Source organism: Alligator sinensis, unplaced genomic scaffold, assembly GCF_000455745.1.
Source record: "Alligator sinensis unplaced genomic scaffold, ASM45574v1 scaffold130_2, whole genome shotgun sequence".
Taxonomy (NCBI): domain Eukaryota; kingdom Metazoa; phylum Chordata; order Crocodylia; family Alligatoridae; genus Alligator; species Alligator sinensis.
Genome location: NW_005841913.1, coordinates 1,314,331 through 1,335,832, shown reverse-complemented (window position 1 = coordinate 1,335,832; position 21,502 = coordinate 1,314,331). Strand labels below are relative to the sequence as shown.

Below are 21,502 nucleotides of genomic sequence, written 5' to 3'. Positions count from 1 at the left end.
TTGAAAATGGGGACCACGTTGGCCCTTTTCCAGTCCTCCGGGACTTTGCCCGTGCGCCACGAGCGTTCAAATATTCCCGCCAGTGGCTCTGCAGTGACGTTGGCCAGTGCCTTCAGCACCCTCAGATGGAGCTCATCCGTGCCTGCCGACTTAAGGGCAGTCAGTTCTTCCAAGTGACTCTGCACCATCTCGGGGTCTACGCATGGTAGTCTGGTGCCTTGCTGCTGCCTCTCTAAAACCCCAGTGAGAGACTTGTCGTGCCCCTCGCTTAGGAACACTGAGGCAAATAACTCATTGAGGAGTTCAGCCTTGTCCCCCCTGTCCGTCACCAATTGCTTCTGCCCATTTTGCAGGGGTCCTATTTCTCCCTGGGCCTTCCTTTTACTCCCTATATATCTAAAAAACAATTTCTTGTTGTCCTTTACTTGGGATGCCATCCTCAGCTCCATGGTAGCTTTGGCCTGTCTAACTGCCTCCCTACAAGCGCAAGCAGAGGAGGTATATTCGTCTTTGGTGATCTCTCCTTGTTTCCACTTTTTATGTGCTCCCCTTTTGGCCCTTAGGCTGCCCTGGATTTCTCTGGTCAGCCAAGGAAGCCTCCTGGCCCCTTTCCCTCTTCTTCCTCGCATCGGGATCGTTTCGCTTTGTTTCCGAAGGATCGTTTCGTTAAGGCACAGCCACCCTTCTTGGGCTCCCATCACTTCAAAACTCCTACTCTGCAGTGCGTCCTTGACTAATCGCCTGAATTCATTGAAATCAGCTTTTCTAAAGTCTATCACTTTCACAGTTATTCTATTCTAACTATTCTATAGTTATTCACTGTTCTGCAGGTAGGGAACTGTGAGAAAAAGTAAACAAACTCACAGGCCCAACATCCAAACTACCTTTTTCCTTTTGGTCTCAAAAAGATCCTGTCACTCAAAGTAGTTCACAGAGTCCAAAGGGACTGATAGGCATGCTTGAAATATAGCTCATCTACTATATGAACAATGTCAGGGAGAAACTTCTGAAAGGACAGCTAGGACAATGGGATCCCGATTGCCTTATCATCATTTGTTTGGGGAACTAATGCTGAACCCAATTTGCCTGTCATCTGCGTAGTCATGGTTACCACTGCAGTAACTAAAAGTATTTCTATGCAACAGACACTCCATCTAGTATAGATGTACCCAAGACAGGTTTATGTTAGGTAACTTGGGTGCATCTGGGTAGAAGCAGCAGCACAGGGCTCATAAGCTACCAGCCCTAAAAATAAGTAGATGCTGACATTAAGCTACAACCATGGGAAGAAACAGAGCACATAGCTATATCTACACAAATTGCAGTGGCTGCAGCAGAGACCTACCTTAACTTGAGTGCTCACTCTGTTGCCAGCCGTGGTCATTTTCAAGGGACCTAGGCCGAGCTGCAGAAGTGCATCTATGCAGAAGGCCCCAAAGCCAATTTCTAAGTGATTGTAAATGACCAGCTTGGTCAGCAAAGTACCATGTCCATCTAAACCAGTAATGAGATCCAAGTAAACAGAGCACACAGCCTGAAAGAAGATACTTTAAGGGAAGATTATACATTAAGTAATCCAAATCTTTTATATTGTAACTTTAATAGTAGTGATTGATGTAACCCAAATGTATTAGATGCTATTTTGCTATAATAAATATACTTTTGTTAAGTTTCTTGGATGTAAAAAAAAAAAAAAAAAGAAGAAGAAGAAGAAAAAAGCAGGCTTGTCAGAGAAGACCATAAACTAAAAAAGAAACAAAACAGTTTTGAGCATCATTTGACAGAGGTGAAGGAAAAGAGATAAGAAACCCTTCCTTTTATTTTCCCAAGGTGACAGATCCCAACTAATTGACATCCTACAGGCCCACAAGAGATCTGGTTCAGTCTAGTTCCAAAAATTTTAGTGAAACTAAGACGTTTAAATAAAAACAATCTCAGAGAGCATTTATTAGAATATTTAAAATAAGCTATCTATAAATACAGGGTATAGGCTGGAGGGAAATTTTGAAAACTTGGCAAATTCAAGACCTGCTGCCAATCTGCATATCAGTTTTCTCCTCACTGTTGAGTCTCCCTCGTTGCTATAGGTAAGAATATATATTGGAGCAGACAATTATTTCGGGTGGAGGGCTGCTTAACGAAATTTGGTGAGCTTCTGAGGGTCATCTGTGTAGCCTTGCCCCTTGACAGTTACCCTGCCCCCTTGTCGCTGTCTTGGGACCAGAAGTCCTGCCCCTAACTCCTGAAAGTTTCCACCAGAAGTCCCTGCCTTCGCCCCCCAGAAATACTCCTTTTGGGAGGTGGGGTTACCATGTTAGAACCAGAAAAAACAAATCATACAATAAAAGTCAAACACCTACTATAACATATTTTCATTTTATTACGAAAAATATTTTTGTCGTGATTTGTGTTTGTGCATTGTATACACAGTGAATACATAACTCAAAAATAAATTCTTAGTCTGGTATATTGTGGGGGGGTTTGGTTGGAGGGGTGTGTGTGTCTGGTAGGGTGTGTGTGTATGGTGAGGGGTGGGAGTGTGGGGGGGGATTGTGAGGGGGTGTGGCTGTGTATGGGGGCAGTAGGTGATGTTGGGTTCTGTATATGAGGGGGCAGAGTGCAGGTGTGAGGGAGGGTGGAGATGTGTGAGATCCCACACACACACACACACACACACACACACACACACACACTCTCTCTCCCCATGGCACAGCAGGCGGAGGTGCTTGGGGCATGGGGCCCAGCGGTGCATGGCATCAGCTAGTGCTGCATATCACAGTGAGGACCCCCTGGTGGGCCGTCTCTACTGCGGGTGCTCCCTGCTGTGCCCCCACACACCTGCAACATGGGAGGGATGCCGCGGGCGGGGGCCCACCCCCCCTGCCACTACTTCCTACTGCGCAGGTCCTGGGAGTCCATGGGAAATCAGGGGCCAGGGCTCCCTTTAACTTCCCTTGCAGTCCCAGGACCTGTGTGGCAGGGAGCTGTGCAGGTAGCTGGCTCCAGTGTCTGGAGCTTCCCTCCCATAGCATGCAAGTGCAGGGACTGCACGTGCATGGTGGGAAGTGCTGGCAATGTGGGGGCTGTGCCCCTTTGCTGAGATGTGCAGCGCTGGCTGGAGCCATGTGCTGCTGGGAAGCACCTCCTGTGCCAGGCACGAGCACCCCCGCCTGCTGCTGCTGCTGCCACTACCTACCAGGGTTGTGTACAACCGGCAAACTGTGAGGGCATTCCCATACCCCTCTACCCTCCCCGACACCTACATCATGCCCACCCCAGCTCTGTGCTGCCATCAGCCCCAGCCCCACACTGCACTCCTGTCCATATGCAGCTCCACCCTTACCCCGACCCCAACACTTCCCTACGTGCTACCCAGAGTGAGTGGGACCCCAAGGAAGTCATGCAGCCCTCCCCCTAGAAGCTGTGTGATGACCGGGCCAGACCCTTCTGCCCACAAGGATGGGAGTAAGGCACAATAGGGTATGTTTGGGGGTGTGTACACATGGGTGCCTCACTCCCACCCTCATGGGTGGAAGGGCTAGGCGGGGTACAATTAGTTGGTGGGCACTTTGGGCCGGATGAAAGTATCTGGTGGACCAGATGTGGCCCATGGGCCATATTTTGCCCGCCTCAATCTATGTACTGCTGTCAAAGGTATCGTGTGTATTTTTTTGTATTTTGACGTGTAAGCAATAAAAGGTCAGACTGTAGACCTGTTTCTTGCCTTTTTTATCAGCAACCAACCTGCAAATTTACCTGTAATCCAGATACCACCTCTTGGCAAGGATTTTTGTGGGTGATATATTTTATTGGACCAACCGTATGGTTGGGTGGACATAAACAAACTTTCAGCTACCATAGTCCCTTCCTCAGATCTTTTGCTCAAACCTTGAAACACAAGAGCAAAGTGGGCAGGAAGCAGTGAACATCAAGATGAAAAGCTTGTATTGTTTAAACACATCTTAAAATATCAATCTGTCATAAAAGCCGTACCTGATAAAAGAAAGCAAGAGGGTTGGACTTTTATCTGCAGTCCCCAAGTGTCTGGGAAAATCTGTAAAGCCAACAAATTGTTTTGTGCTTGGGTCTTTTTTTTTTTTTTTTTTTTTTTTAATATAGCATTAGAAAGAAAAAATTGAGTGAGGCCTCTTATCTAACTTTAAAGTGTTCTCATTTGTCTATTTGCAGCACATCTAGAAATTTTTTTAAGTGTTCTTATGATTATTTTAAGAACATTGACGAGCCTATATATTACATGAGTGTGGTTGTAAACAGTCAGCTGTGTGGCAATGATGCAACCTTCATTGTGATGAACTGATATCAGTTCACCACATCATATTGATTTTGTATTTAAAATCAGTTAAGGCCTTCCTGAATCTCACTAACAGTGTAACCCTAATACTTTTTTTGTATTCTTTAACTGTCAAGACTATATATGATTGCAGAATTTTTTATTTATACCATGAAGATAAATTTCATAACTTGTGTTTCTATTCATTTTTAATAATCCCTACAAAGCATAACACTGAATTTTTTTTATTTTTTTTTACTTTAATTCCTTCCACTTAGTTCTTCCTGAATGGCTGATAAATATTGTACCAGTAATATCAGTTTTATTTAATAAAAGTCTACTTAGATGGCAGAAGGAGATAGTGGTTGGATAGTGGAGGAGAGAAGGAATAAAACACCCAAGAATTGCATGGACACTTCTAGAAGCAAGAATTTTTGTGATATATTTATTAGACCAACTGTATAGTTGGGAGAGTTGTTGTGCAAGCGTTCAAGCATCAGGTGTCCTTCCAAAGGTCATCAAGTGCTTGTACACAGCTCTTCCAGCTATATAGTTGGTCTAAGAAAAGATATTGCAAAAAAAATCCTCGCCTTAGACTTTCTTGGACCAGCATCGGTATATAACATGTAAAGCCCTACCCTGGATGTTTTGGACAGGCACGATTGGGAAAGTAGTTTCATATTCCCATAGAATATAAAGCCAAAATAAACCATTATGGTCATTCAGTTAGATCTTTCATAGCACAGACCATTGGACTTCCCTGCATTAATTCCCGCATCAGAGACCAACAGCTATGTTTCAACTGGAGCATATTTTTTTTTCCAAGGAAGGGTACAGGAGCCCTGAACTTTTAATTTTGATTTTATAGATATTTTATTGTGATGGAGAACCTACCAGTCCCTGTTTCCCATTACTAAAAACCACACTTTCAATTGTGTGCTTTATTTCAAGTCTGAATTCCAGCTAATGGAAATTGAACACTTTTGTCTTCCAGATTGAACAGCTCTTTGCTATTGGATTTCTTTTTATGACACAGATATTTTATAGATCGCAATTAATTCACTCCTTAACTTTCTTTTTGATAAAGTAAATAAATTAAGTTCCCAGAGTCTTTCATTCTAAGGCTCGTCTTCCCACTTAATCATTCTCATGGCCCTTCTAAACTGTCTCCAATTTTTCAATATCCGACTTGAAGTGCAGACACCGTGTTGTATTGCTTAAAATTATTTCAGCATAGACAATGTACACAGTGCTGTACAGGATACACAGTGAATCCAGTTTTTTATAAGGAGCTTACCAAAGATAAAGCCAACTATTTGAATGGTTAGGGACTAATATCAACTGACTTTTGTAGGTGGAGCATGTTACAATGTTTATTGTCTGTCGCTTCTTGTTAATAAGTCTGTGTTTTAAATTTCTGAAGCTTTTGCCAAAGATTAAGAAATTGGGTTACATTTTTTGTCAAGTTAATCACTACCTTAAGTTGTACCCTTTCAGAAAAGTTGAAGCCAAAATGCTTTCGCCATTTCCAAGATAGAGTTGGGGAAATAGAAGTAGTCTTGACAACGTTAACATATCTACCCCAGCATACTCACCGCCTAAGCCCCCTTCCTCCCCCTTCCCACACACATGAAGTGTTAAAGAAATGATAGATGTCAGGGTTATGGTCCAAGCAGTGCAATATTTTGGAATCTCTATACAAATGCACATCAGATGGAGTGCCGCCACATTCTGAACCAGTTGTAGGGCAGCCCCACGTAAAATGCATTGTAGTATCTAGACTTGAGGTAATGATGGCACAAACGGCCAGAATTTAAACTGAAACAAAGGGTAGCACTCACCAGCTGGAGCTGGTGAAAGGCACTCCCAGATACCATCTCAACTTGAAGATCCAGGTGCAGGACAGGATTGACGAACACCCCAAAGCTGTGAATCTGAGTGACTCGGAGAGACAGAACTCATTGAATGATGTCTCCCAATACTGCCCCCAAATCAAGCCGTCTGGATTCACCTTCCAGTGATTCACCTGCATCCAATCCCCAACTGTAGCCAGGCACTAGAAAAAGAGACTAGTAGAATCGTTAATCTGTACGCAGAGGTACTGATCTTCTCAGGATGCAAAAGCATTTTTGTGTGTACAACCTCCAAATGCATGTCTATTTTTAAAGCCTTAAAGAGATGCTTAGTTTTTAGATTAAAAAAAAAAACAACAACAACAAACCCATAGCATTTTTAATATTGTTTGCTGTGAGATTTAATTTTTTTGTAATGGAAGTAAAACATGCTCATCCGAAGTACGCTGTTCACTATATGTCTATTTTTTTTAAAATAATGTAGTTATAAGAAGTACTCATATCATCTTACGTTTTCAATTTTTACCTCCCGCAAGCTAGACCCATTTGGCCTGGCTCGTACCTAAAATCTCAATAAGGATAAATAAGATGGTGCAGGAACAGGTGATGGTGATCATATAGGTATCATTCTTCCCTTAAAGTCTGTCCCAAACTAAAGCCATAGTGTTGTGCTGGGGAACTATATTGCTGGAGGCATCTTTTTTGAGACAGATAAAATCAAAGTCATAAGTATTCAGTCATTAAATATCACAAGGAACTTTTCTCAAGGGAAGTTGGTTAAAATATGGCATAATGTTTAAATTCCTAGGTAATTAGAGTCTCCCCGTGGAATGTGTGTTCCTTTACCATTTCAAATAAATACTGTATTAATTTCCTGTCCCAAACTGTTGAGTGCTTTAATGATGTTACGTTAAACCACATAAGTTGCTATCTCTCAGTAGTTAAGTGGCTCACTGTGTCAATTCTGCATCAGTTAAAGTTTGTGAATATTTTTAGATGAATTTGTTGTATTCCTAATGCAGACAGCATTATAGTATTTGGGGCCAAATTTTTGAAAGTGCATGTGCACTTTACATATTGCTGCTTAAGAATATGCAAACTGCGATGCATCTGCTCAGACATTGTTTTCTGAATGCAACTTTGATAATGATCCTAAATACATTAGTGTGTGCCCTTTAAATACCTGAAAATTGATTATTTTTAAACTCTAAACCAGTCTTTATTTTGGTATAGTTATGTTGTTCCAAAACCAAAAATAATGTGAGAATATATTGGAAATAGTCTTTGGTTCAGAAGAATGAGTCTTTGTAGTTATTTTCCTAATTGTATTTGAGTTCTACCTAATTTTGAATGAGCTTCTTTCCAGTTTGTACACTTGACTTACCAAAATGTGTGATGTAAAGCAAATACCAACTAAATATTGTTTTTAAGAATGAGAGGGTTTTTTTAATTGATTTTACAGGTTGATCCAAAAGAGCTAATTAAAATGGTCACGAAGCATGTTACTCAGTGTGACTGTGCAGACTGGCCTGAAGAAATAGCAGCTTTGATCAACCAGTTGCACTATTACAATGAACGACTGCTAGACTTCACCCAGGCTCAAATTCTTCAAGGCCTTGGCAAAGGAGTGGATGTTCAGAGATTTACAGCAGATGGACAGTACAAGAGAGAAACTATACTAGGCTTAGCAGAGTAAGTAATGCCTGCTGTGATAACACTTTTGTTTTACTTATGTGGAAATATTTAAGATTAAATACAAGAAAGTACTTTTTCAGCAGAACTGACCTTTAGAAGTATTTTTAGTTATTACTTACTCTTTAGATTTATTTTGCAATGTTGCTATAAATCAGTCATTTTCCTCCAGCCATTCTAGTCACCTAAAGTGTTTTTCTAGCCAAGTGGATCAATAAATTGAGGATTTTAATAATAAGGAGGCTTCCGTCACCTGAGCTTTTTAACTACAATTTTGCAGCATATAAAAATAGGGAGACCATTATTAATGGGAGAACATAACAAGAAGGCTTTATTTTCCATTGTTAAATTTAAATAAGTTACAGATAAAACCTTTGATTTATTTATTTCATTTTTGCTGGCATATATTGCAAACATTTATGTGCTTTTTTCCCCCCCTGAAATCTCATAAACTGTACTTAACGGTAAATCTCAAAGCATGAATTAGTAACATAATACTGTCAGCTGTTCAAAGTTCCTCAGGCAATTTTACTGTTGAATTTAAATTCTAGAACGTCTTTACCTCTAGTTTTGGATTTCTCCACAGTAAATGTCAGGTTACATAGGCTGCATAGTGACATTCATTTCTACCAGAAGAAATTTCTTAGGGTAGAAAAATAACCCAGGAGCCAATCTGGACAGACCTCCCAGCCCTGAGTCAGGAAAGCTTCACAGACAAGCTCTCCAGCCAGGGGGCAGTAGAGGGCTGCTTCCTACCCACCCCTGCACTTTGGGGAGCCCATGAATCGGTAGCCTGGGAAGGGGGCAGGTTTTCAAGTGGCATTTGGCAGCTGCTGAAAATCAGAACATCTGCTACAATCAGAACGTTGGCAGCTTAATACCAGATTTCTAATACTTACTAACAAGTAAAGTACGTAGAGTAACCCTGAGAGGCACGTTATATGATCTTTTTCATTTTTAATTGTCCTATACTATGCAAAAAGTTTGTGAAGAAAATACGTAACTAGCTGTACTCTTTTATCCTGTACTTGGCTTGTGGCTGAATTTTTAATAGAACAGGGTCACCAAGTAATGCTGTTAAGCATGCTATCACTATCTAAGGGTCCTGTGCAGAAGCTTTTTCTCTAACTTTACTATGCTGCAACCAATAAACATTTTATCTGCATACGGATTTCATACAGACTGCATATGGATTGCATTAAGGCTGCTCTTAATTTTTCTATTCAAATTGCCTGTCCTTTATTTGCTTCCTCAAGGAGCTGATTGCATGCTGACAGATCAATTATGTTTTGTTTTCTTATTTGGGGCAATACATTCAATATGCAGATGTTTAGGATTCTTTATTTTGGATGAAGCATGCTTAACTACTTTCCTCTTTGCCTCTACACAAACTAGATATGAAGAGAAATTTAAGACAGTTCCTTTTACAGTGCATATAGATTATTATAAACACAAAGTAGAAGAACTAGTAAAAGCTGGATTTCGCAGTGCAGTTTGTTCCCTTTTTAGGCAATTGCAAAGATTCCATTAATTGGTTGTTCAGTTCACAGCTCCCTTGCTTTCATCTTCTCAATTGACCCCTAATCTGCATATACTGATGGAAATAACGTGCAAATTTAACATAATTATGGAGCATATTTTTTCTCGCTTATTTTCGAATTATCATAAAATGCCTCATGTTTTGTACCACTCCATAAGTACTGTTTGCAGGAACACTAACACTCAGAAAAGATGGTATCTTGTTTAAAAAACAGCTTCCTGCTAATGTGTGTAATTTGCTTTCTAGCACTACTTTACAAACAAAATGGTGTCACTTATATCTTGCATATTTGTTTACCATTTAGAGGCTATCCTGCAGGCAGATTTTAATTTTAAATTAAAAATGTATTCAATATAGAATTAGAGTTTTTTTTCTTCTTTCTTGCCCTTTCTTGCACTGGGCACCCATGACAGTGATGGAAGAAATTGTGTATTGTTCATTTGTGTAGATGTATCCAGAGCACATAAGGGGACACTTGATATAGAACTCAATTTAAAAAGATTTTTCAAAATAAATAATATAGAACAAATAAACATGAAATTATGGAAAATGGATCCTGTGATGCTAACTTGATATAATTTTTTAGTACAATGGACTAGTTTGATGGATGCTTTATTTATATAATATACTGACATGTCAGTAAAGCATTGGTTTTAATACCACATAACATCTTGATTAAGAAACTAGATGAGACAGAATCAAAGTGGAGCACATTAAATGGATTAAATACTTGCTGACTGATTTTCAAAATGTGATTGTAAATAACCATGTATTTCTGGTGGAGCCTCAGCCTGAATTACTCAGATTATTTTAATTTTCAAAGAGTGCCAAAAAGGGGTGTAAGTGCCATGTGTTCCACATCTCAGTTTGAGGGCTACTGGTCTAAAGACTAAGGGTCTAAATGTTTGTATGCCTGGTAAGAGACTGCAATAAATACCTCAAGCTTCTATACTCTGAAATAAATATTAATCAAGAGGAAGATTTTCCAAGGAACAATGGGTAGTTGAAAGTCCACAGGTTTGAATGCTAAACTTATCTACATGTCTGAAAATTTCCTCCCTAATATTTTAATGTACATTTATCTATAGGAAATCTTATTTGTTGAGTATAGCTAGTTAAAGAAGGCTATATTTTTTGTGTTTGAATTTACTGGGATTAAGTCAAGTAAATTAACATTAATCTGAGTTGAGGAGGGAAAATGTTCCATTAAGTAACTGTACCTTTTCTAGCTGAAGTGTTTTCCTCATTGAGTTATTTCTTAACAGGGTAATGCAATTATTAGTTTTTTTTATTTTTGTTCTTCCTCTTTTTTCCTTGGCTCTTTCTTAACAAGAACCCTAGAAGAAAATGTATACAAGATCGCTCTTTCTTTGGCTCAGCGTTACAGTGTTCCACTTTGGGAAGTTTATATGACCCATCTGGAGTTTCTATTCACTGACAGTGGGTAAGTGTCATCTGAACTCATTTACAGCTCTTTTCCATGGGGTATATTCCCTTCCAAGCGAACATGGCAAACTGAAGGAGCTGTTGTTTATTACTAGCTTTGAAATTTGCTGTATTCTCACATAGCCCATTTAAAATGAAAGAGTATTGAAAATCCGGCCTTCCTTAATTACCTAAAAAAAAAAAAAATATGAAAAAAGAAAACCAGGAGGTATAACAGGCTCTTTAAGGAACCAGAATCTTGCAGGTGCACCGTTCCTGTTTTTACTAGTCTTTTGGGACTTTGAATCAATATGCAGTTCAATTTTTTTTTTTTTTTTTGTTCTTTTTATTTTTACATAAGCCATGACACCCACTTCAAAACACAGGGCATTTTTTCCCAAGCTAAGTTTTAAAATCTTCCAACATCCCAATACATTATTTCATGTGAGTGGCAGTTGGTTAGTGACTGAGACGTTACTTGATGTGTCACATTTTGAAAATATGTTTTTGAGCAGTTCTAAATTGTGCTCTGGCTACAGTAGCAGCTGGAGTGTCCAGGTTTCCCACTCCTTCCTCCAGCTGCCGTTTCCTGCCTTTGCGCCAGGGAGCAGAGCAGTGCATAAGCATGAGGAGCTGAGCATGAGTCCAGGGCCTTGTTGGGAGGAAGGGGCAGGGGCAGGGTTAGTAACGGGGAATCAGGGTTGTTCACCATGCTATAGGTGGGGAGGGAAGTATATGTGTGGTGTGCCTGGTGCAGCCCACACAGCATACAGCCCCCAGGGGCTTAGGAATTTGACAGCCCTGCTATAACCCATAGGATTAAATGAAGGTCCATTGGTTACTACATCCATTGCTAACAGAAAAAAGCATATAATAACAAGTACAAGAAAATGTATTATCAGTATTTATGTTGCTAATGTTTATATGCATCAAATGCTACTAAATATAAATAGCCTACTGGTACAGTATTAATGTCAGTTTAAAACGAATGCAGTGTGATGCAGCCTCACAGAAGGTGAATGCGGTTTTGGGCTGCATCAATAGAAGCATTGGGTGCAAGACATGGGAGGCGACGGTGCCTGTCTACTCAGCACTAGTTAGGCCACATCTGGAGTATTGTGTGCTGTGCTGGGATTTGCATTTTAAAAAGGAGGTGGAGAAGTTAGAGAAGGTCCAGAGGTGGGTGACAAAGATGAACAAGGGCTTAGAAGCCAAGTCATATGAGAAAAAGCTGAAGGAACATGTTCAGCTCATTGAAAATGTATTTAAGAGGGGACATGATAACAGTCATCAAATACTTGAAGGGCTGTCATAAAAAAGGAAAGCAGCTTTTTTCTCTTGCTGCAGACAGGGGGATGCTGGCTAGTGACTTGAAGTGGCAGCAAATGAAATTTAGTTTGTATATCTGGAAAAACTTCTCCACTATTAAAATAGTGAGGCAGAGGAATAGACTGCCTAGGGAAACTGTGGACTCTCCATCATTGGAGGTGTTCAAGAAGAGGTTGGACATCCACTGGTTGAATATGATCTAAGTGTAGTTATGCCAATTTTCTACCATAGGTATTCCCCATTCTTCTAGGCTTTGCTAGTAGTTCCCCCACACCTCCCTCTTTGCTGTATGTGTCGGGGTGTTTTTAAGCCTCCCGAGAGGCATTGAGTGTTGGCTAAACGTAAGGCTAAGAACGTCAGATGAGGTGTGCCGATTTCTCCTGCTAGGTGCAAAGCCAGAGGTTCCTGGCTAGAGGATCTTGCCCCTCTGCTCAAGGTCAGACCAATCACCATATTTGGGTCAAGAAGGAATTTTCTGCATGGCCAGATTGTTGAGTGTTGGGGATTTTTCCTCCCTCTGTAGTGAGGGGCATGGCCCTCTACCTGGGACCACTTGAGCATACATTGATAACATTTAATAGAAGCAGGACATTGGCTGTTGTGTCTTCTCTGCCTTACCTGTGGCAGATTAGGAAATTAGGTCTATGTTGTGTCAGGGTTGAGAATAATCTTATGTAGAGTTCAGATTACAGTTGTGTCGGATGGCTTGGATAAGGTTGATCCTGCCTCAAGCAGGTGGTTGGACTAGATGACCTCTGGAGGTTCCTTCCAAGCCTTCATCTCTATTACTCTACTCTATTTTTAATATTTGTAAAAAGATTTTTTTTATTATTGTCAGAAATTAGTCATTGGAGATTTACACTCTCAGTAGATACACGTTTATATTATAATTCACTTTTCATGATAAAATGGTATTAGGGAAGCATTTGGCTTACATTAAGCTAGTTGCATACATAGTGTTTACACACACATGCAGTAACCTTCAACTGTTCCATATAGAATCAGACTCAATGGTTATCTCTCCATGGCTCCATTTAATGAGCAAGTACTGGTAAATATTGTAGTATTAATACTTTTAACCCCCATAGTTCTATTCAACTGTTTTACAAAATCATCTTTCAGCAAAATGCTTTACAGCAGCGTTAAGGAATGGGGTCATGGGTAGAATGCACTGCCAGGTTCTGATATGCCATGCTTCTGGAAATAATTTCTAAAACCAGAGCTGCTGCTACTTATCACTTCAAACCAACAAAAAATTATGAGGCTGGCAAATGCTATCTACTTTAAAGATGGGAAACAGAAGCCGTGATTAACTATACTACTTACCCTTATAGTACATTCATATGTCATGGGCCCCTGGTCATACATAACACTTAGAACAGTTAAATATGTTTTAAACCTGAAGCGAACAGATCTGTTAAACTTGCTTAAAGCCCCTCAGAATAGTTAAAAAATGTCCCTGGAAAATCTGTGCTTGTTCTGTGTACATCCTTTTATAGCATCTGGTAAAGTGAGGTCTAGCTCACAAAAGTTTGGGCATCTCTGATTTAGTTAGTCTATAAGGTGCTTCTCTATCAAGCCTTCTGCTTGGCTTCAGACTAACATGGCTGACTACCATGGAAAATCCAGTACTGTTTTGAACCAATTCACTGTGAACTAGTTCACTTTCATGTTTGAACCACATAATATAGGGTGGTCCAATTACTGCATTGCTCCTCACTCCACCCCTTCCACTGCTGCATGCAATTGCCCATTCTAGTACACAGCCAGAAATCTACCACCCCTATGTCCTTTTCCCCCTTATGTTGGCAAATTTTAATCATTGAGCTCCTTTTCATTGCTTTATTAAATAAAAAACAATCTTAAAATCAATGTGCCCCCACTCCATACTTGACTGAATCTCCTCATTGTGTTTGCCCAGCCCCTGGGAACCAAAAGCATGAGCACCTGCCTTACAAGTCAGGCTCTTGTCAGTTTTAGGTTATAGAATTTTATTGAACTCATGCAAAAGGAAACCAAAAACATGAAAATTCCCCCAGCTGCACATCATCTACTGCCTGGTACCCCAAAGCATGGGTTCAGGCCCTCCCCTCTCACTTGTCCACTGTGAGGAATGCTGGGCTAGGTAAAGCAGTTCCCCATCAGTGACATTTAGAAAAGGTTCAATTACTGTGTTCCCATACCCTCATTATTTCAGGATCTCAGTGAGCACGTCTACACATGCACTTTAATGTGCATTAGCCTATTTTAATGTGCATTAAATCCTCACAAAAAGTGCTCTATTGCTAATGCTCTTTAAAATAAGCTAATGCTCATTTTTCTAGTACTTCACAATAGAGGTACTAGATTTAATGCCCATTACCTGAAGCAAATTAATAAACATGTAGATGTGCCCAGTGTAAATTATTTAAAGAGCAAAAAAGGAGCACTCTGATCTGCTCTCATGACAGTCACAGCCAAGCTCGTTTCAATTTTAAAAAATATTAGCTTTATGTTTTAAATGTGTAAGCAAGCATAGCTTTTAGTAGTACTGTGCCTCTTCTAACGGCACTTGTTAATTACAGTTTCATTAAGCATGAGACAACATAAGAGAGAGGCATCTAGATTCTGAGGGGAGGCATGTGAAGATGCAGTACCATTCTGATTTTCTCTCTCTCAAAGCCTGAGAGAGAGAAGCTTAAGTTGCAACCTTATTAAATGTATTCAGTGTCTTAAAACAAATTACACATTAAAAGGGAAGATCCTGCTCTCCCTGTTAGGTGCTTAAATATAATCCTTTTCCACCCATGTAAAATACCTGGAAAATAGGGGTGCACCAATACAGATTTTTGGGGCTAATACCGATAGCCAATATTTAAGGAGGCATATTGGCCGATACTGATCTGATACAGCTGCCTCCAGGTGCTAAGTCTGTTGTGATGGAAGGGGAGGGGGAGAGAAGGCGTGTGGTGAGGCAGATCAACGCCACCTGAGGTGAGGGAGGGAGGGACCAGGGGCAGGTACTGCCTGGGGGGCGGGAGCATGGGATGGAGGTGCAGCTTGTGTGGAGGGCAACTCCTGCCGCTGTTTGCACCCTGAGAGGGCGGGTGGGGAGTATGACCCCCAGATCTGCGCTGGGCAGGTGGGCGAATTGGTGCTGCGTGGGGCTCTTCACGGCAGTGGTGGGCTCAGAGCAGGTGCTGGGAAGGGGGTCACAGCCCCCCCATATTTCACCGCAGCTCCGCTCCCAGCACTGCACTGCTGCCAGCCGCCTGGCGCGGTCCTGGCTCTTCCCAGAGTGTGGGTGGAGGTGGGACATGGAGCTAGGTTGTGCCTGGTAGTGCAGGGTTGGGATCAGAGCTACAGCTAAATTTGGGGTGACTGCAGCAGCACCCTCTCTGAGCCCACCCCTGTTGAGAAGGGCCCTACACTATGCCGGCTCCAGCCCACCCTGTGCAGATCGAGGGGCACTCCCCCTCTCGCCCTCCCAGGATGCAAGCAGCAGTGGGAGCCACCTCCCTCCATGAGCTGCGCCTCTGTCCTGTGCTCCTGCCTTCCATGGGCAGTGCCCCCTCCCTCCCTCACTGCAGGGGCGTGGATCTGCCCCCCCCGCATCCCTTCCCTCCCCCTTCCTCATCCAACTTACCAGCTGGAGGCAGCTCTCCATGCTGCCGGCTCTGCTCTGTCCTATGCTGCGGCTGTGTACAGCATGGGCATTTATCGGCCAAATTATTGGCCCCATTGGGCCAGTATTCGATGCAGCAAATTTTCTTTATATTGGTACCGATCCAATATCGAACTGATGTATGGTGCACCTCTACTGGAAAACATTAGCACATCCATTTTTCTAACATGCCCTCATCTTAGTTTTAAGAATAAGTCACAAAACGTGGGGGTTTTTTAAATCTTTTTTGATAAGGGAGAAGTAGGATCATCAATATATTTCAGTTAGGTACCCAGGAGGCGGAATTTGATATGGCCCTCAGGATGAAAATGTAGATCTACTGAGGTGAATGAAGAGGCCCCCCAGTGGCTTCACTGGGGCCAGAATTTAAAAGTTCTTTGCTGCAGCTTCTACCATTTTCTTCATTGTGTCATTTGCAAATTAGAATTCATAGGAGGCTAGAGTCAGCAAAATATAAAATAAGGTCCTTTTTCCAAATGAAATGCAACAATTTATCTTAATTTGATGTATAATACCATAAGACACCCAAGAACAAGCTTTTGTTGTACCATGATCTCATTTTAAGGATGATTGACAGCATGTGGCTATTGCAATATATTTCAATTTGGGGATTATGGTATTAATAATGCATACTGTATTGTTTGTTAATGTTGAAATGAAGGCAAGTTTATTCTAAGAGGTACTCCAACATGCACTATTTGTATAAGCCACTTCCTGGACCGAATCTTAAAATGCTCACATACTTTACACATACTAATCTAGTAATCGTTCCTTTGATTAATATATGGCAAATAATCCTATGGTATTCTGTTGTGCTTTGATTTAGACTTTGTGGTGATTACATACATTAAAATTACCTTTGAAGTTCTAAAGGGAAAGAAAACTGCTCCTTTCTATAGTAGCTACTGAAAAGGGTGCTTGATTGCACAAATCTATAAAATGTGTAGGCACATTATAATTTAAGGAGCAGGAAGATTTTAATATTTATCATGTCAATTAACTTATTCACATATCTGTCTTGACAAGATAATTAAACAAACTGCAGATTTAAGCAAGTTTCATTGTGGGCCCAACTGTGCAAACAGACTACAATCATTTTCCTGACAACATCCACAGTAAACTTTATATATAGAACACTTTATAAAGAGACTAACTCTCCTTCATAAGTAATAGCTCACTTTCTTGTCAAAAGTAATCCCCCCACCCCCAGCACTGTAGAGTTAGTACAGCTTTGTAAGAGCAAAGTGGATAATACTGCTATAAACATTTTTGTCACTATTGTCAGGTATGTACCAAATGTAGAAACTATTATTACAATAAAAGTATGGCCTCATTTTCCTTTTGAAAGATTCTTTTTGTAATGCCTATAAAAGGAAAATCATCTGATATAAAAAAATCTTCATACTGTTTCTACAGAGACAGTATACAAAAAAGAATTCCATTTTAAAATTGGAAAATGGGCAACTGTTATTAATAAAATCAGATTTAATCTGTAATATTATGCTTATTAAGGGCTTTAAGTGATTATACATAGAGTTGGACTGTACTGCTCTGAGTTTGCTCAGTTAGTCCATAAGTAATCTTCAAACCTGCAGTCCACCATGGGTGATAGGAAGATGATTACTCTCTTGGAAAACATGTTAGCGTTGCTTTTCAGTGATTCATTTATGTTATAGACAATAAATGCTTTTGCTGCTTAAAAATAGCACTTCATAATATGAGACGCTATTAAAAATGTCTTAAATTGTAAAAGCTTAATTTTCTTACAACTGTAAAAATAAAAAAAACCCACAGATTTGTTCAATGATGATCTGCTTTTTTGCAAGAGACTAAGAAATCCATTAAAAGAGTTAATTATCATGCAAGTGATGACTTAAAGCTAATTTATACCTTCACTTATGTCAGTGGAATAAATCCACTCGTAGAAGGTAGAAGTCTGAGGATTTCTGGTGTGACTAATATGACGGCCTAAAAATTATACTTAAAATTAATGTATAAAAAGCATAGCCCTTTTCCTTTTTGGAGGAGTGGGAAGTATCAAAGGATTTCTTAGATGTTTGAGACCATTTTTTTTACTCTGTATACTTAAGTACAAGAAATAATATTCACTATTCACTCTTACAGAATTCTAACAAAATTAAACATTTCTGTGTGGGGGCGGTTGAAAAAAAAGGTATTGCCTCCCCTACATATAAATGCAAGAAGCATTTTTTACCTTAAGGCCCCTGGCACATGTTCATTTAAAGGTGCTGTGGGATCTGATCCCCAGTGTATGGCGCCTTAAATTGAACATGCGGTAGGTCCAGACCCAGAGCCAACAATCAGATGATAGTTGGCTTTTCCCCCAGACTACACCGAGGCTGGTTTAAGCCCGACTGCAGTCCCAGGGCTGGAGTTGGCAGTGAGCACAGTGTCAGCCCTTGGGCTGGAATTACCACATGTTCAGTTTAAGGAATTATACAACCAGCCATAAAAATATTCTACACTTCATGTAAACAAACTGTTTACAAACATTTTTGTAGGTAGCACATTTTTGTTGCTGGTTTGCCATTTTATGGTGCCTTAATTTGGCTGCACAGTTAACACGCTAATCACGGCATAAATGTAATGTGTATTAGAGGGCTAGTAAGTATCCAGCCTTTAATATTTGACATTATCTTTTAAACGCAGCCTGTCTACAACAGAAATAGAAGAGAGAGCACAAGGTCTTAATCTCTTTGAGACTTTGAAAACAAGTCCTGAAGCCTTATGTGAACATATGGCCAAATATGTTTACCCAAGTGTTGAAGGCATAGATCACCAGCGGTTGCTCTATTACTTTACTCTGCTTGAAAACTGTGGTTGTTCTGAATTTGTAAAGCATGCTATTAAACCTGAAACACACATACGGCTTCTGAAAAAATTCAAGGTAGTTGCACCAGGTAAGAGTTTTTTGGCTTTATGCTTTATATCTTATTTACTTTGCAAATTTATTTAGTGTTGTAACCATTAGCAGGGTCATGTTCTGTAGTTTACAATTGTTAGCTACTCTGTTATGAGCATATCTGATGGACACGGGGACCTCATAAGTGTCTTATGCCTTATGGGAAAATTAACATTATTTTTAATTTATTGGAAGGTTAGATTAGTCTTTATCGGCGAGCTAAGACAAAATGTCTTAATGAAAATATTTAAGAGCAATAGTTTCATATTTCTAGTCTAGTATATGCTAAAGTTTTTAAGTTGTAAAAAGAGACAGAAAAATTAAATGTTACTTTGCATAATTAAAGCTTATTTGTCCTTTTTTGCAGAAATACTGGTTATAGATTCTTTAAAACAAATAAACAAAACACCCTACTAGAATACCATACTGAAGATAGAACCAAATATAGTGTATTTTTTCTTTCAAAACTATATACAATGTGTTCTGCTTATTGGTATACCTTGCAAACTTGTAATGACATAATATATCATAATGGTGTGTGCTTTTTAAAGAAAATATGCTTAATGGATGTTTAAAAATGTTTTGCCCTTGAAATTAGTTTTTGCTTCTACAGAAGAAGATAAAATTATAACTAATTTCCCCTTTCTAACCATTTTTAATGTAATTATACTTATAACTCAACCTTGTAACACTGGCTATATTATAAAGATTGCTTACAACTTCTCATTATAAGTTTCTAGTTTCAGTTGCTTGTAACTTGGCCAAACAAACTCTTTGCTCTGTAATAATACATACATGCCTCTGGCTGAATTGGAAATTTTCAACAGAAATTTTTTGGGTGTTTCAGAGAATGAAGCTGGGGGGGAAATTATTTAGTGCACAGAAAGGACCTGATCACTGTGTAATATAGGATGTTGATGCCTATTGTACACTTAAACATTTGTTGCAGAGTTGAAAAGTATGTTTTAATGAATCAAGGATTGTAAAAAGGAAGAGTTAGTTTTCAGAGTTAAAAGAAATAGATTATTGTGAACTGAAAATTATCCCTGCCTTTGCCAGAGTTCCCATGGGGTGCTAGGCTAAGTTACTAAAGCTAGAATTTTCCCAGGTGTTTCTTTTTTTTGGATGCCTTGAGAGTGCCCTCCATGGGGTACTTCCTCTGGACCTCTGTGACCTTGTTGGGCTCTTAGTCCCCTGAAGCCCTCCCAGGCTTGGTTTCTAGAGCAACAAGGGAACCCAATTCTCCTTCCCACTCTGAGACCCAACCTTTCAGTTTCTCACCTTCCATCATCTCTGTAGTCCTGACTCAAGGAGTTAGGATCCAGTTCTGTTCCCGAGAAAGGTGTTTTACCTCATTTTGGAAGTTCCAAAATGCAGTGTTTGGAACCCAAAGTTCCAAACACTGCAGCTGACTGCCTTTTCTGTAAAGGCAGTGATTGGGGGCCACAGGGGCTAAACAGCCTGGTTTGGAGCTGCCAGGCTGCTTCGCCTGGCAGCTCCATTGTCATGTGTATCTTTGAAAACTCGTGGTGATCAGGGTGAGGTCCCAGATGACTGGAGAATGGCAAATATAGTGCCCATCTTTAAGAAAGGGAAGAAGAAGAATCCAGGGAACTACAGACCAGTCAGCCTCACCTCAGTCCCCAGAAAAATCATGGAGTCAGGTCCTCAAAGAATCAATTTCTAAGCAGTTGGAGGAGGAGGAGAAGATGATTAGAAACAGTTGGCATGGATTCACCAAAGACAAGTCAAGCCTGACCAGCCTGATTGCCTTCTGTGGTGAGATAACTGGCTCTGGATGCAGGGGAAGCTGTTAACGTAATATACCTTGACTTTAGCAATGTGTTTGATACCATCTCTGACAGCATTCTTGCAAGCAAGCTGAGGAAGTATGAATGGACTGTAAAGTGGATAGAAAGCTGGCTGAATTGTTGGGCTTAATGGGTAGTAATCAATGACTTAATGTCTAGCTGGCAACTGGTATTAAGTGGAGTGGCCCAGGGGTCACCCCTGGGACTGGTTTTGTTCAGTAGCTTCATTAACAATCTGGAAGATGGGATGGAATGCACCCTTAGCAAGTTCACAAATGGCAGCAAGCTGGGAGGTATAGTAGATACACTGGAGGGTAGGGCTAGGATTCAGAGCGACCTAGACTCATTGGAGGAATGGGCAAAAGAAATCTCATGAGGTTCAACAAACGCAAGCACAAAATCCTGCACTTAAGGCAAAAGAATCCGATGCAGCACTGCGGCCTGGAGACTGACTAGTGAAGCAGCAGCTCTGCAGAAGAAGACCTGGGGGTTAGAGTGGACAAGAAGATGGATATGAGGCAGCAGTGTGCCCTTGTTGCTAAGAAGGCTAACAGCTTACTGGGCTGTATTAGTAGGAGACTGGCTCCAGCAGCACTGGTGGGGAGTGCAGCTGGGCAGGGAGCTGCTCTGCAGCTGGGATCTTGTCGTCGGCATGATCTAGGGGCACAGCTGTGATCCATTGCCCACATACTTTGGGTGGGGGCTTGCAGGCAGCAGATCATGGCTCTGCCCTGGCTTCAGACCACATTGTCACCACTGCAAGATCCCAGCCCCAGAGCAGCTCCCTGCCCAGCTGGGCGCCCTGCCAGCACTTCTGGGACTGGTCTTCATGGAAACCCTGGCTCCACAATGTCACAGTGCTGCTCCACTCGATGCAAACCCACTGCAGGGACATGGGCGGGGGCTGCTAGGAAAGGGAGGACAGCTGCCGGCTGGATCCACCATTTTGCCCATCCCTGTACTGAAGGTTGATT

The 21,502-nt window shown here is 40.7% G+C and overlaps 1 protein-coding gene across 1 annotated transcript in view; it reads left to right on the top strand.

Moving 5' to 3' along the window:
- NBAS (neuroblastoma amplified sequence) overlaps positions 1 to 21,502 on the top strand; it is a 383,345-nt gene that overhangs the window by 245,205 nt on the left and 116,638 nt on the right. Inside the window, exons 41-43 of the mRNA XM_025198082.1 lie at positions 7,607 to 7,836; positions 10,710 to 10,820; positions 18,465 to 18,715. Of these exons, the coding sequence (XP_025053867.1) occupies positions 7,607 to 7,836; positions 10,710 to 10,820; positions 18,465 to 18,715 (592 nt within the window). The remainder of the gene's footprint in view (positions 1 to 7,606; positions 7,837 to 10,709; positions 10,821 to 18,464; positions 18,716 to 21,502) is intronic.